General features: G+C 42.0%; 1 protein-coding gene across 1 annotated transcript in view; it reads right to left on the bottom strand.

Annotated features, from left to right (window-relative positions):
• mipol1 (mirror-image polydactyly 1) overlaps positions 1-14999 on the bottom strand; it is a 31812-nt gene that overhangs the window by 897 nt on the left and 15916 nt on the right. The window contains 6 exon segments of the mRNA XM_053434717.1: positions 1698-1762; positions 1764-1826; positions 2631-2726; positions 7766-7819; positions 11949-12119; positions 12206-12239. Of these exon segments, the coding sequence (XP_053290692.1) occupies positions 1698-1762; positions 1764-1826; positions 2631-2726; positions 7766-7819; positions 11949-12119; positions 12206-12239 (483 nt within the window).

Genomic DNA, 14999 nt, shown 5'->3' on the forward strand with positions numbered 1-14999 from the left:
CTCTCTCTCAACACCAAATTAAACTTCTATCTCTAATAACCAGCAGATTTCTATCAACCCCCTCCAGAGAACAAATATTCCTCTCTTCACTGTTCAGAAACTTGGGAGGCTCTTCAGAGCCGGCCGGCCCCCCCGCTGGCAGCCAAATTAGAGCAGAAAGCCGTGGGTTTGAGCCCAGGAGGATGCGTGGAACGCAGACGGACGACTTAAGCTGTTTTCATCATGAATCTCATCCCTTCATCTTCAAGCTGATGAGATGAGAAGCAGCAGAAGAAGAAGTCACGTTATTCAGCATCAGACCGTCTTCCTGCACGAGTCGAAATCTGAAGGATTAATTCTTCCTGATCAACTCGCCGACAGAGACACTCACACCATCATCTGAATATGAATCAGCACAACCAAATCTCTTCATACCCACATGCTTTAACAGTCTGTTCCACTCAGCAACATGTTTCTGACTCACTGTCACTTCACAGCCTGTGAGCAGCGACCACACAGCAGAGCACCGACCAACTCAATTACAAGAAAACTAACAAAGTGCATAGTAAGGATTGATTAGGACTGAACTACAGGACATGGAACAAATACTGATTTTCTCTTTACTACAAAAATGATAAATCTGTCAAAAGTCTCAACAGATATAAAAAGCATGTGACCATTTCTCTTCGGGACATTAGAAGTCTATGATTTTGGCTATTGTCCGTCATATAATCTGACAGTAGGGGGAGCTGTCCTGTGTTTGTTCATGAATCCACCTGTGGAATTTACTGACTAAGGCCTTTTAACAGGTCTTCATTCAGTTTGATCCACAGATGTGAACATGGATCAAACTAAAGTTTTAATGAGGGAACAGTCGTCAAAAATGCTTCTGATTTTCTGACTGAATGTCGTGGTTGACCTTTTTTATTACTGACCAATCAGTGGTGATCATTACAAAGAATCATCTAAAGATGGAGATGTTGTGATACATGTTGTGTTTGTGTGTTCCTGTACTTATATCTTTGTGACAACAGAGTAGGGACATTTTTGGAAAGGGAGGAACACGTCCAATGGGCTGTTTGAGGGTTAAGACTTTTAGGATTAGAAGTAGCCTAAGTGTGTGTGTGTGTGTGTGTGTGTGTGTGTGTGTGTGTGTCTCAAGTGTGGTAATTTCTTCAGTGAAAACGGAGCAGATTGGATGTTTGAGTATGACATCACAACGTCCAGTTGTTATTTGCACGTCATGATGATCCAGATCTTCTTGCTGGCTGACCATCGGCTAACTGTCGGCTCAGTGAAGGCTTTGAGTTTCTCTGTTCTTATTTAAAAACGTAAAATATTTGTATTTGATCAAAACTGAGAAATCAAACTGGACAGTGGCACTGAAACAAATCACATTCACGCTCTGGCCAAAGCTGCGTCTCAGCGTCAGCTCATCTCTATTTCAAAGTAGAGTTTCATGTTTGTGTCTGAGGCGAAGTTCAAAGACGAGACCGGTTTGAACCAGATTCAGATCTGAGAAACACAGCGATACAAACTGAGGAAAAATGGAGGAGCGGGGAACAGGAGTGGAACAAGAACCTAGATGTTCAGATGAAGGATTATAAACACTGATCATCACTTGTATACGTACATCAACTCAAAAATAAATAATGAACTACATATATTATTCTATTCATCTGAGTATAAATCCATGTCAACAGGTGTGAGAGTCTGACCTGAGGACTCTCTCGCTGGCCTCTCGTTCTGCCCCCTGACAGCGTTGAAGCTCCGCCTCCACACCTCTGCTTCTCCTTTGACAGCTGCTGCATCTGGGCCGAAAGGGGCGGGGCCTCCGGGGAACTCACCTGAGAGTCATCGCGGAACAACAAGGGAGAAGAGCTGAGGGGGGGGGGGGAACCAGATGACACAAACAGCTGATCAGTGTCTCTCAACCGCCACCATGGAAATCCAACGCACTTTCTAATCAATGACGTTACGCTGCTCTTCCTTGACCAGGACCCTCGCCCAACTGCACTCAGCCAATAGGAATGTTTCTCACTCCGTGCACCTGCACAATCTTCATTTGCCTATAGGCCAATAATAAACTGATGTAGGTTTACAGTGGAGACCACGAAGTCCCACTTCCACTTTTGTCCTGAACCCGTTTTTACCAGCAGTGCTGGTTTCAGTGTCCGAGATTGAAACATTTGTAAAGTTACAAACTGTGTTAATAAAACCAAACACTGGTCCTAGTTCCAGATCTCTGTGACTCCTTAGAACTAGTCCCACACATCTGCAAACCCCATAAGCAGGTGTTCATCTTTGACTCTTTTCAATAAAGCTTCAGCATCAACCTGCTATTATAATACTAATAATAATTCATTATCATTAGTTATTATTCTAACTACACATTTATATATAAATGAATGAATATCTATATTCTACACTGGAGTCAGAAAGTTTAAGTTAAACAGCTCATGTTATAGACAAGGTGTGCGTGTCTGTGTGCGTGTCTGTGTGCGTGTGTGTGTGTGTGTGTGTCTCTGTGTGTGTTTGTCTGCTCACCATCGTCATCATCACAGACAGGTTCAGAGTCACATGTGAACTTTCTTCTATAAACTGTTAACTGTAAAAGTAAACCTTCTAAATGTTGCTTTAAAATAGCTGACCTGTGATTGGCTCGTAATGCCTGCAGCTCCCGCCTCCAGCCTTCGCCTGTCGTCCAGAGCCCCGCCTCTCTCTGTCTGACGCCTCAGCAGCTCGTCCTGGTGGAAACAGACATTTTGACTCATCACAGGTTAAGATCAACATTCACGATGTCAGCAAGGTGCTGCAGAGAGAGACGCTGATTGGCTGAGATCCCTGTCAATCATAAACAGAGATTCACAGCAAAGCTTCAAAAACATCCAGCAAGTTTCCTACGTAAAAATAATCATAGTCATGAAATGTAATGTAATGTAATGAAATGTAATGTAATGAAATGTAATGTAATGTAATTAAATGTAATGTAATTAAATGTAATGTAAAGTAATGAAATTAAATGTAATGTAATGTAATGTAATGAAATGTAATGTAATGAAATTAAATGTAATGAAATGTAATGTAATGTAAAGTAATGTAATGTAAAGTAATGAAATGTAATGTAATTAAATGTAATGTAATGTAAAGTAATGAAATGTAATGTAATTAAATGTAATGTAATGAAATGTAATGTAATTTAATGAAATATAATGTAATGAAATGTAATGTAATGAAATTAAATGTAATGTAATGTAATGAAATGTAATGTAATGTAATTAAATGTAATGTAATGAAATGTAATGTAATGAAATGAAATGTAATGTAATGTAATTTAATGAAATGTAATGTAAAGTAATGTAATGTAATTAAATGTAATGTAATGTAAAGTAATGAAATTAAATGTAATGTAATGTAATGAAATGTAATGTAATGTAATTAAATGTAATGTAATTAAATGTAATGTAAAGTAATGAAATTAAATGTAATGTAATGTAATGTAATGAAATGTAATGTAATGAAATTAAATGTAATGTAATGAAATGTAATGTAATGTAAAGTAATGTAATGTAAAGTAATGAAATGTAATGTAATTAAATGTAATGTAATGAAATGTAATGTAATGTAATGTAAAGTAATGAAATGTAATGTAATTAAATGTAATGTAATGAAATGTAATATAATTTAATGAAATATAATGTAATGAAATGTAATGTAATGAAATTAAATGTAATGTAATGTAATGAAATGTAATGTAATGTAATTAAATGTAATGTAATGAAATGTAATGTAAAGTAATTAAATGTAATGTAATGAAATGTAATGTAATGAAATGAAATGTAATGTAATTTAATGAAATGTAATGTAATGTAATGTAATGTAATGTAATGTAATGAAATGTAATGTTATGTAATGTAATGTAATGAAATGTAATGTAATGTAGTTAAACAACAGGTATTTAGTCAGATCTGCATTTGCTGAACTTTGTCTTCGTTTCGCCAAGTTGGCCGTTTGGCTGACAAGCAGGAACCATCTTAGAACCAGTGTCAGTGTGGCCTGTGCCTGTGCTGGTGCTGGTGGGACTGCTGAAAGACGCCTGAGAGTCGAGCATGCTGACTGTGACACGATGGACAAGGTTCAGACCTTCAGTCACATGTGGGCTGTTGGAGGCGTGTCATCTTCTCTGGGTGAAGATGGACAACTCATCAGTCATTTAATGATGAGGCAAGAGCTTTTTTAATTTGTTTTCTGCTAATGGTTCAATAAAGTGATTTTGTAATTCAAAACCCAGGACGGTTTGTCTCACTGTGTCTTTGGTCAAACTGTGAGGAGGTTGGACTCCTGCAGGGATTACAGACCTGATTGTGACCCCCCCCCCCCCCCCCCCTTCTATGTTAATTAAAGCCCTCAAGGTCTCTGGGTATAAAGTGAGACATCAAAAGAGGAGCCAGACCCAGAGAGTCAATATGTGTTTTCTCCAGCAGGGCTGGAGGAGATGCTTCAAAAGAGCCGCTCAGTGTATTAATCAGAATAATTTCCAAATGAGATGATGAGCAAGCAGGAGCGACGGCGAGGCAACCTTTCACATGAGGAGTTAAGGTCAGCACAGGAGGAGGAGGGTGGTTAGGATGCAAAGGTGAGACTGAGAGAAGGGTGAGGAGGACCTTTAATAATCACAGAGGAGGAACAAGACGATGGGGAGGACGGGAGGAGGACGGGAGGAGTCCTCCAGGACGGGGAGCTGAGAGTGGAAGAGGGGTGAGGAGGACAGGAGGAGTCCTCCAGGACGGGGAGCTGAGAGTGGAAGAGGGGTGAGGAGGACGGGAGGAGGACGGGAGGAGTCCTCCAGGACGGGGAGCTGAGAGTGGAAGAGGGGTTAGGAGGACGGGAGGAGTAAATTACCTTTAACATGAGGGGACAGTCAGCGGACATGTCTTTGACCTCAGTGTTTTCACTTCAGTCCTTGTTCAACAAAGTTTAAAGTTCTGGACCAGTTAAGGGTTCGGGTCCAGTTTAGAGTTCGGGTCCTGTTTAGAGTTCTGGTCAAGTTAAGGGTTCTGGTCCAGTTAAGGGTTCGGGTCCAGTCTAGAGTTCGTTCCAGTAAAGGGTTCTGGTCCAGTCTAGAGTTCAGGTCCAGTCTAGAGTTCAGGTCCAGTAAAGGGTTCAGGTCCAGTCTAGAGTTCTGGTCCAGTCTAGAGTTCTGGTTCTGGCCGGAGCTCGTGGTCTGGGGGTCTGGAGGCCCCCCGGCTCTCTGGCGGTCTCTCTATGGTTTTTCGGCAGCTGCTGTTTCTGTGTGAAATTAAAATCTTTAATCCTCGGGAGTCTCCCGGCTCATTAGAGGCGACGGCTACATTCATCTCAAGTTAATTTATTTCAGAGGAAACAGACACAGTCACAGCTGCAGCAGGAAAAACTGCTGATACTATAAATCTATTGATTTGACTGAGGATCTGATCCCAGCTGATCACCAACATAAACCTACACATCAATGATTAATATCAATTAATAACTGAAGAAATTCATGTTTGAATTTAATCAGTAATTTATGTACTGAGGTCCAGATCTTTCTCTGGAATAAAGAAAGTTAACAATCTTCTCCAACGATGATCCAGGCCTTCCTCCATGTGACCGACCATGTGACCGACCATGTGACCCTTGATGGGTTTCAACTGACTTATCGTGAAACTGGATAGAAATATTCATTTCAACCTTTTCCATCACTGCAGAACACGTGACCTGGAAACATGTGGGGAGCGAGCTGCAGCTCCAGATGTTCTCCTCCAACTGCTGTGATTGGCTGAAGGCTTCACTGACACGTATGAAAGGTTTTATGTTTCTTCTAAGAAATTCAAATCTCGTTTATTTCTCTCAAAACAGTATGAGATGTATTTGAGCTCCACTTGATCCACATCATCATGCATGTTTTCATTAAGATTGATTTAACTGACATGTTCAATAAATAAATCTGTATCTGCCTTGGTTCACATTCGTAACATCTCAAGAATCTGGCACGTCATAGGCTGCTGGAAAACATGCGATAAGCCATAACCTTGTTTAATATCGGGATGACGATAGGACCATAGATTATAAATAGGGATGAACAGTTATGGATTATGGTTATGGACACAGGGACCAGGGACACCAGGTGCACGTCTCCACTTAGTCCACTTACAGTGTTAATTTAGTCTTTTAATCCATGTTTGGAGCCTGAACAGTTCTATTTATAGTTTAACAGTAATTTACTGCTCCTCTGTGTCTCTATCATTCACACTGAGCTCTGCACCAACAGCTTCAAACAGAACCGAGCTCCACATACATTTACTAAGTTTATAAAGTCGATTGTTTTAACCCAGAGTGAGTTTACACATGTGTCTGATCATTGTGTGTGTGTGTGTGTGTGTGTGTGTGTGTGTGTGTGTGTGTGTGTGTGTGTGTGTGTGTGTTTGAAACGTGCGGACGCCACTTCTCATGCAAACGTTGTGCTCGCTCGACAAAACTGTTCCACACAAACCTTCAACACAAAAATACATAAAACAAATTACAACTAATTTCGTTCAGATTCCAATAAACAGCGGCGTTGCAGAGCTGAGTCATTAATAGTTTTTAATAATAATAACTAATCCTAAAATGGGTTCGGGTCAAAAGTGGAAGTGGGACTTCGTGGTCTCAACTGTAAACATACATCAGTTTATTATTGGCCTATAGGCAAATGAAGATTGTGCAGGTGGACGGAGAGAGAAACATTCCTATTGGCTGAGTGCAGTTGGGCGAGCGGGTCCTGGTTGATAGGGGATGAGTTTTGGGGGGTTGAAATAATTCCTCTTTTGGATATGTTATAATAATCTTGTAACACTGCGCGTGTATCATCCAGGACGAGTGTGTTTAAAGGTCTGTAGTGAACATGGCTGTTCCATCAGGTGCTCAGAGCGACCTGGAGATCACTACAAAGAAAACTAGTCACTTGCTGTCTTTTGGAATACGTATATCGCGCATGTTGATATCGCTATGACGGTATATTTTCAATATATAGTGGAGCCCTAGCATAGGGTTAGGGTTCTCCTCCATCAGTGTCAGTGCTTCCATCACACAGTACTTATACATTTACAGTAATCAGATTACTAGTTTCATATTAGATATTATAAAAAACTAGAACTCCTCGGTTCTGTAACTGCTATTTTAGGTGGGTGGGTGAAGTGTGTTCACAAAACCCTGTTGGATGTTCAGGGGGTAACAGTGTTACAGTGACCTCTTCTTCACAACCCCCCCCCCCCCCCCCCCCATGTCTCCATTCTGCTTGTGTGGTGTCAACTCCAAACATGGTCATTTAAATCATGTTTTTTAGCCTAAATGTCCTTTGTGATCCTCCTCTGAGCTTTGTCATGTTCTCACATACAAGCTCTCGCCCGAGGGCACAGGCCGGCTGCACGTTAGCATCGCTATGTGCGGTAGAAGACGTTCAGGCTAAATCGATGGTGTAATGACGCCGTGTACTAGTGGATCAGGGTTTGTCCTGTTCGGAGGTTTGGGTGGTTTTCCTCTTGTGAAGATCACAGGATGTCGCACCTTGTTGAGGGTTAGAGACTAAAGACTTGAGATCGATTCACTGTCTGACCTGTCGGTGTTTTGAGCTCCACCCCTTCATGTTGGAGTCTGACATCAGACCCAGGCCCTGAAACCATCGAACATTTCTAACCAGCATGCACCACATTAAGTTAACAGGTTGCCATGACAACAGAGAAGATATCCCATCATCACAAAGAGACAGAGAGAGTGAGTGGGGGGTTACCTTGGTCGTCCTTCTCTCTCTCTCCCGAATAAGATCCTGTTCCAGACGTTTGAACTGCAGAAAGAGACACGATCAGGGTTATTGATCTGATTATACCCAATTAAAATAAAATACCAAATGATCTTAAAATTGCAGAACTATTTGATTATGTAAAAGTATTGACCAAAGTTCATTTAACAACTACCGCCCTATTTCTGCATTTCAAAGATTCTGGAGAAATTGCATCATCCTCTTTGCACCTAGTACTTTCTGCCGATAAAACCTTTTACTTAACTCAGATACACATTTTTATGAACTTATGGCCAAAGCAAACTCTGATTCATTAAATTCTCAAATGGTTCAGATGAAACAAATTACCCCTCAATGTCAAAAAAGGGTTAGAGTTAGGGTTAGTTTATAAAGTCGATTGTTTTAACCCAGAGTGAGTTTACACACGTGTCCGATCATTGTGTGTGTGTGGGAGAGAGAGGAGTTCTCTTTTCTCTCTTTTCACTTCTTATTCTCTTCTTCCGACAATGATTTTTGTGACACAGAAAACCTGTCAATGATCTGAATTTCTTCAATTTATCCTCTAAGGCAGCACGGCTCCATCTGATTGGCCAATATGTTGACGAGCAGAGTGTAAATTCACGGAGCATCAAACACCAGTTATCGCAGCTTTTGCCGTCTGTGCGATATTTCTATTGCGCACTTTGATATCGCGATGACGATAGCATTCGATATATCGTGCAGCTCTAATTCATATATATAAAAGTGTCTGGTGCATCTGTATGTATGTGTTAGTGTGCACATGATCTGATTTGTGAGCACTGGAATCAAACCGACAACCTGTTCCCTAAATTATTAAATGTGCAGCTTCATATAAGACAGTCAGAGAGAGAGAATGGCTAAGAAACCCCTCCCCCTGTTTTCTAATATTTCCCAGAAGCCTTGGCGGCAGTGGGACATAATCCCTCAGAGATGAGGAGAGGGGAGGAGGAGGGGGGGGGGATCTTCCAGCGTGGAGTGCTCTCTCTCTTCTTCTCTTCTGAGGATTAGACGTTTGAGACATATTTCAGCTGCAGAGCGAGGGCGGGATTAAAGTGTTAGCGTGGAGGGGCGGGGCTAAAAGATGGAGGAGCAGCGAAATTGGTGGAGGTTAGTGACCGACAGTTGAGTGATCACTAGAGTTCAACCCTGAGTGTAGAGTGTTACTGCATCACTCCTACAAGTACTGCATTACTTCTACAAGAACTGCATCATCCCTGAAAGTACTGCATCACTCCTACAAGTACTGCATCACTTCTACAAGAACTGCATCATCCCTGAAAGTACTGCATCACTCCTACAAGTACTGCATTACTTCTACAAGAACTGCATCATCCCTGAAAGTACTGCATCACTCCTACGAGTACTGCATTACTTCTACAAGAACTGCATCATCCCTGAAAGTACTGCATCACTCCTACAAGTACTGCATTACTTCTACAAGAACTGCATCATCCCTGAAAGTACTGCATCACTCCTACGAGTACTGCATTACTTCTACAAGAAAGTACTGCATCACTCCTACGAGTACTGCAGTACTTCTACAAGAACTGCATCATCCCTGAAAGTACTGCAGCACTCCTACAAGTACTGCATTACTTCTACAAGAACTGCATCATCCATGAAAGTACTGCATCACTCCTACAAGTACTGCATTACTTCTACAAGAAAGTACTGCATCACTCCTACAAGTACTGCATTACTTCTACAAGAACTGCATCATCCCTGAAAGTACTGCATCACTCCTACAAGTACTGCATCACTTCTACAAGAACTGCATCATCCCTGAAAGTACTGCATCACTCCTACGAGTACTGCATTACTTCTACAAGAAAGTACTGCATCACTCCTACGAGTACTGCATTACTTCTACAAGAACTGCATCATCCCTGAAAGTACTGCATCACTCCTACAAGTACTGCATCACTTCTACAAGAACTGCATCATCCCTGAAAGTACTGCATCACTCCTACAAGTACTGCATTACTTCTACAAGAACTGCATCATCCCTGAAAGTACTGCATCACTCCTACGAGTACTGCATTACTTCTACAAGAACTGCATCATCCCTGAAAGTACTGCATCACTCCTACAAGTACTGCATTACTTCTACAAGAACTGCATCATCCCTGAAAGTACTGCATCACTCCTACGAGTACTGCATTACTTCTACAAGAAAGTACTGCATCACTCCTACGAGTACTGCATTACTTCTACAAGAACTGCATCATCCCTGAAAGTACTGCAGCACTCCTACAAGTACTGCATTACTTCTACAAGAACTGCATCATCCATGAAAGTACTGCATCACTCCTACAAGTACTGCATTACTTCTACAAGAAAGTACTGCATCACTCCTACAAGTACTGCATTACTTCTACAAGAACTGCATCATCCCTGAAAGTACTGCATCACTCCTACAAGTACTGCATCACTTCTACAAGAACTGCATCATCCCTGAAAGTACTGCATCACTCCTACGAGTACTGCATTACTTCTACAAGAAAGTACTGCATCACTCCTACGAGTACTGCATTACTTCTACAAGAACTGCATCATCCCTGAAAGTACTGCAGCACTCCTACAAGTACTGCATTACTTCTACAAGAACTGCATCATCCATGAAAGTACTGCATCACTCATACGAGTACTGCATTACTTATACAAGAACTGCATCATCCCTGAAAGTACTGCATTACTCCTACGAGTACTGCATTACTTATACAAGAACTGCATCATCCCTGAAAGTACTGCATTACTCCTACGAGTACTACGAGTACTGCATCACTCCTACGAGTACTGCATCACTTCTACGAGTACTGCATCACTCCTACGAGTACTACGAGTACTGCATCACTCCTACGAGTACTGCATCACTCCTACGAGTACTACGAGTACTGCATCACTCCTACGAGTACTGCATCACTCCTACGAGTACTACGAGTACTGCATCACTCCTACGAGTACTGCATCACTTCTACGAGTACTGCATCACTCCTACGAGTACTACGAGTACTGCATCACTCCTACGAGTACTGCATCACTCCTACGAGTACTACGAGTACTGCATCACTTCTACGAGTACTGCATCACTTCTACGAGTACTGCAGTACTTTTTCTTAAAGAATCACAACAACCCTTGTCCTCTGCTTCCTAGACGACTGTTGCCCTGGTTACCGTGCTGCTGGAGATCTGTTGCCTTGGTGACAGCAGCCTGTCAGTCACAGATGAAGGTTTCTGATTGGATCTTTATTTGTGACATAATCGGGAGGAGGAGGAGTGTATTGAGTCCACCACCAACCTCAAAGCATGCTGCGAGTCCCCCCCTCTTTCTGTCATCTCTCCATCACTCATATCCCCCCCCCCCCCCCCGATGCTCCCAGAGTGGTATATGAATCCAGATGAATTGTGGGTAATAAAGCCAGCTCTCGGCAGGTTTTTGTAATAAACTTGATAATAATCAGAGAAGAGATGGGAGGGAGAAAGTCTGGCTTCTCTTCTTCAGTATTTTTAATCAGTTTCTGAATCTTCACTCATTGATTATTTATTGACCCTTAATCCAGATTTTTATCAAATTCATTTTTTCCATAGACCTGAGAGAAAATGTCTGATCTATAAACTAAGTCTGAGTGATAAACACAACAGAACAACTAAAGACAACATCAGAGTTTATCCTCAACATGACGGTTTCTATCCACCAAGTAAAAAACTATACATATACTTATGTAATACTATCAGATCAGACTGAGACCATTTCATGAGTCATTCCACAATCCATCACTGATCCTGGTCCTGTCTTCAGTAATGGATTAGCTCAGATGGTTCATTTATTTTAACGATTTCATGTTTTCTTCATGACTCGTTTTTGTCATGCACATTCCCCCCCCCCCCCCCCTTTGAGTGTGCAATTATCCAATCTGTGTATTACCATGGCAACTGAGTGTCCATTAATGTGTCTACTGACATCACAACTAGTTTGTGGTTCGGACATTTGAAAACACAACGTTGCTTATGCACAGGAATCACATAAAAAATATTAAAATATGAATATTAGCATAATATATATCAGAATAACAGAATATATATATATATATTTATATATATATATATCAGAGCTCTAGAAAGAGACAGGTGAACAGTCAGACAGGTAAGTCACCTTGGCAACGGAGCCGTCTCTCTCCTCCATCACAGCCTTCATCTCCTGAGCAGTGATGTCATCGCGACGTTGCTGAGCCAATCGCAGCCGCTGAACCAGCACTGACCCGAACTCTTCCACTTCCTGGGCGGAGTCTGCATCACAGACACACTGAAGCAGCTCGTCCACTTCCTGTTCAGAAATAATTCAATTAATCATATGATCGATTACACACCCGACTTCAAAATAAAACCTTTAAGACAACAGCGTGTTTTTACCATGTTCGTGTCGTCCAGGTTTATTTTCTCCAACCTGAAAACACACAACGAGTATTAATATTTGTGTTTCCTCTGCTCATGTTCATCCAGAAAACAACAAATAAACACCTGGATGAAAACTACCGACAACCTGGAAGAAAACTACCGACATCCTGGAAGAAAACTACCGACATCCTGGAAGAAAACTACCGACAACCTGGAAGAAAACTACCGACATCCTGACTGAAAACTACCGACATCCTGGATGAAAACTACCGACAACCTGGAAGAAAACTACCGACATCCTGGAAGAAAACTACCGACATCCTGGATGAAAACTACCGACATCCTGGATGAAAACTACCGACATCCTGGATGAAAACTACCGACATCCTGGAAGAAAACTACCGACATCCTGGAAGAAAACTACCGACATCCTGGAAGAAAACGACCGACAACCTGGAAGAAAACTACCGACATCCTGGATGAAAACTACCGACATCCTGGATGAAAACTACCGACAACCTGGAAGAAAACTACCGACATCCTGGATGAAAACTACCGACATCCTGGATGAAAACTACCGACAACCTGGAAGAAAACTACCGACATCCTGGAAGAAAACTACCGACATCCTGGAAGAAAACTACCGACATCCTGGAAGAAAACTACCGACAACCTGGAAGAAAACTACCGACATCCTGGAAGAAAACTACCGACATCCTGGAAGAAAACTACCGACAACCTGGAAGAAAACTACCGACATCCTGGATGAAAACTACCGACATCCTGGATGAAAACTACCGACAACCTGGAAGAAAACTACCGACATCCCGGAAGAAAACTACCGACATCCCGGAAGAAAACTACCGACATCCTGGAAGAAAACTACCGACATCCTGGAAGAAAACTACCGACATCCTGGAAGAAAACTACCGACATCCTGGAAGAAAACTACCGACAACCTGGAAGAAAACTACCGACATCCTGGATGAAAACTACCGACATCCTGGATGAAAACTACCGACAACCTGGAAGAAAACTACCGACATCCTGGAAGAAAACTACCGACATCCTGGAAGAAAACTACCGACATCCTGGAAGAAAACTACCGACAACCTGGAAGAAAACTACCGACATCCTGGATGAAAACTACCGACATCCTGGATGAAAACTACTGACATTCTAGATTAATTCTTTGGACTTAGATCTTAACCTTTAAACTGAATTAAGACTCTTTGATTTGACACTAGCCTTCAAGTTGTATTTTCTTCATTTGTTTGTGGAATGCTGGTTGAAAACAGGTGAATCGGGCCTAAAGTACAGGCCCGATTCCCCCCCCCAGCGTTCCCACTGCTAACCTAATGAAACACGGATCTCTGCAGCAGCTTGATGACCTGAGCATCGAGCTACAGCAGCTGTTCAGTCATTTTGTCCTATGCTCCCTGAAGACCACCTGAAACTTTATCATTTTGAAATCACTGTGAGGCTGTGAGGGCCGAGCGGACAGGCCGCTCCCTGCTCTGGAGTTGATTCCTCACACAGTCATAACGGTGGACGTGGTATTGGTAACTAGCTGATCTCCTGCCTCTCCTCCTGGGAAGCTCTTTTCATTTAGCCTGCTGCTGTTTTGCTGTAATAAACTGTAATAAGGTGGCCGAGGCGAATCCACTCTGCAGGGAACAGCAGGTAATGAAAGACCGGCCGCCTCCAATAAAGCTCCTCTAACACCCTGCTTACAGCCCATCCAGCTCGGCTCAGCTCGGCTCGGCTCGGCTCGCTCCACAGCCGTCATTAACTCTCCCACTCACACCTCACTGAACAGAAACACTGCTGCACACCATTACTGGAATCAAATCCGAGTAGGAATAAATCTTCATTTATTGTTTCTCAAAAGTTCCCCATCAGACTGAATATTTCACATTTCTAGACAAACTTCTGCCTCCATCATAACTTGACTCTCGAACTGATTTAAAAAAGAATTACCCCAAAAAAACAGTGAGAACCGATTCTCCACATCGAGACAGGAACGGTCCAATGAGGGTTCAGAGATTATTACGCCTTTTTGATTATTCACATGTTTTTGGAAAACCTGTTGTACTTTGTCAAGCATCTAAGAGTCATCTCCTTCATCATCATCATATTCATCATCTTCATCACTATCATCATCATACACACACACACACACACACACACACACACTTCAACTAAAACACACACACACTTCAACCTAAAAGGAACAAACACACACAGGTATAATAGGCTGCTGCTTCTATTAGGAAAACACACATACACAGACAGAAACACACAGAGAAAAATACACATACACAAACACACAATCACACTCTCACACTCACACTCATACACTCACAGACACACACTCACACACTCACACACACACACACACACACACACACACAGTCTGACAGATGGAACATGCTCTTCCATATTCTGTCCCTCATAAAAAGCATTGTGGCTCAAATATCAATTACCCTCTCATCCTGGGGGGAGGAGAAGATGAGAGGAGGGGGGGGGGGGTAGGTATCATCTCTAATTAGATTTTCTGGTCTATTTGTCAGTGAGAGCTCATTTCACAGTCTTTACCAAAGAGGAGAGAAGAAGGAGAGAGGAGAGAAAAAGGAGAGGTTTGGTTTTCAAAGTTATTGAGACATTATCAGAGAGAACATCCCTCAAACACAAAACAAAACAAACATAAAAATCTACAATAAACAAAATAAAGTCTCTTCAGAAATGGCTGATGAGTAGTCCAACTTCACCCAGAGAAGATGACATGCCCCCAACAGCCCACATGTGA

The sequence above is a fragment of the Pleuronectes platessa genome, chromosome 11 (assembly GCF_947347685.1).
Source record: "Pleuronectes platessa chromosome 11, fPlePla1.1, whole genome shotgun sequence".
Taxonomy (NCBI): Eukaryota; Metazoa; Chordata; class Actinopteri; order Pleuronectiformes; family Pleuronectidae; genus Pleuronectes; species Pleuronectes platessa.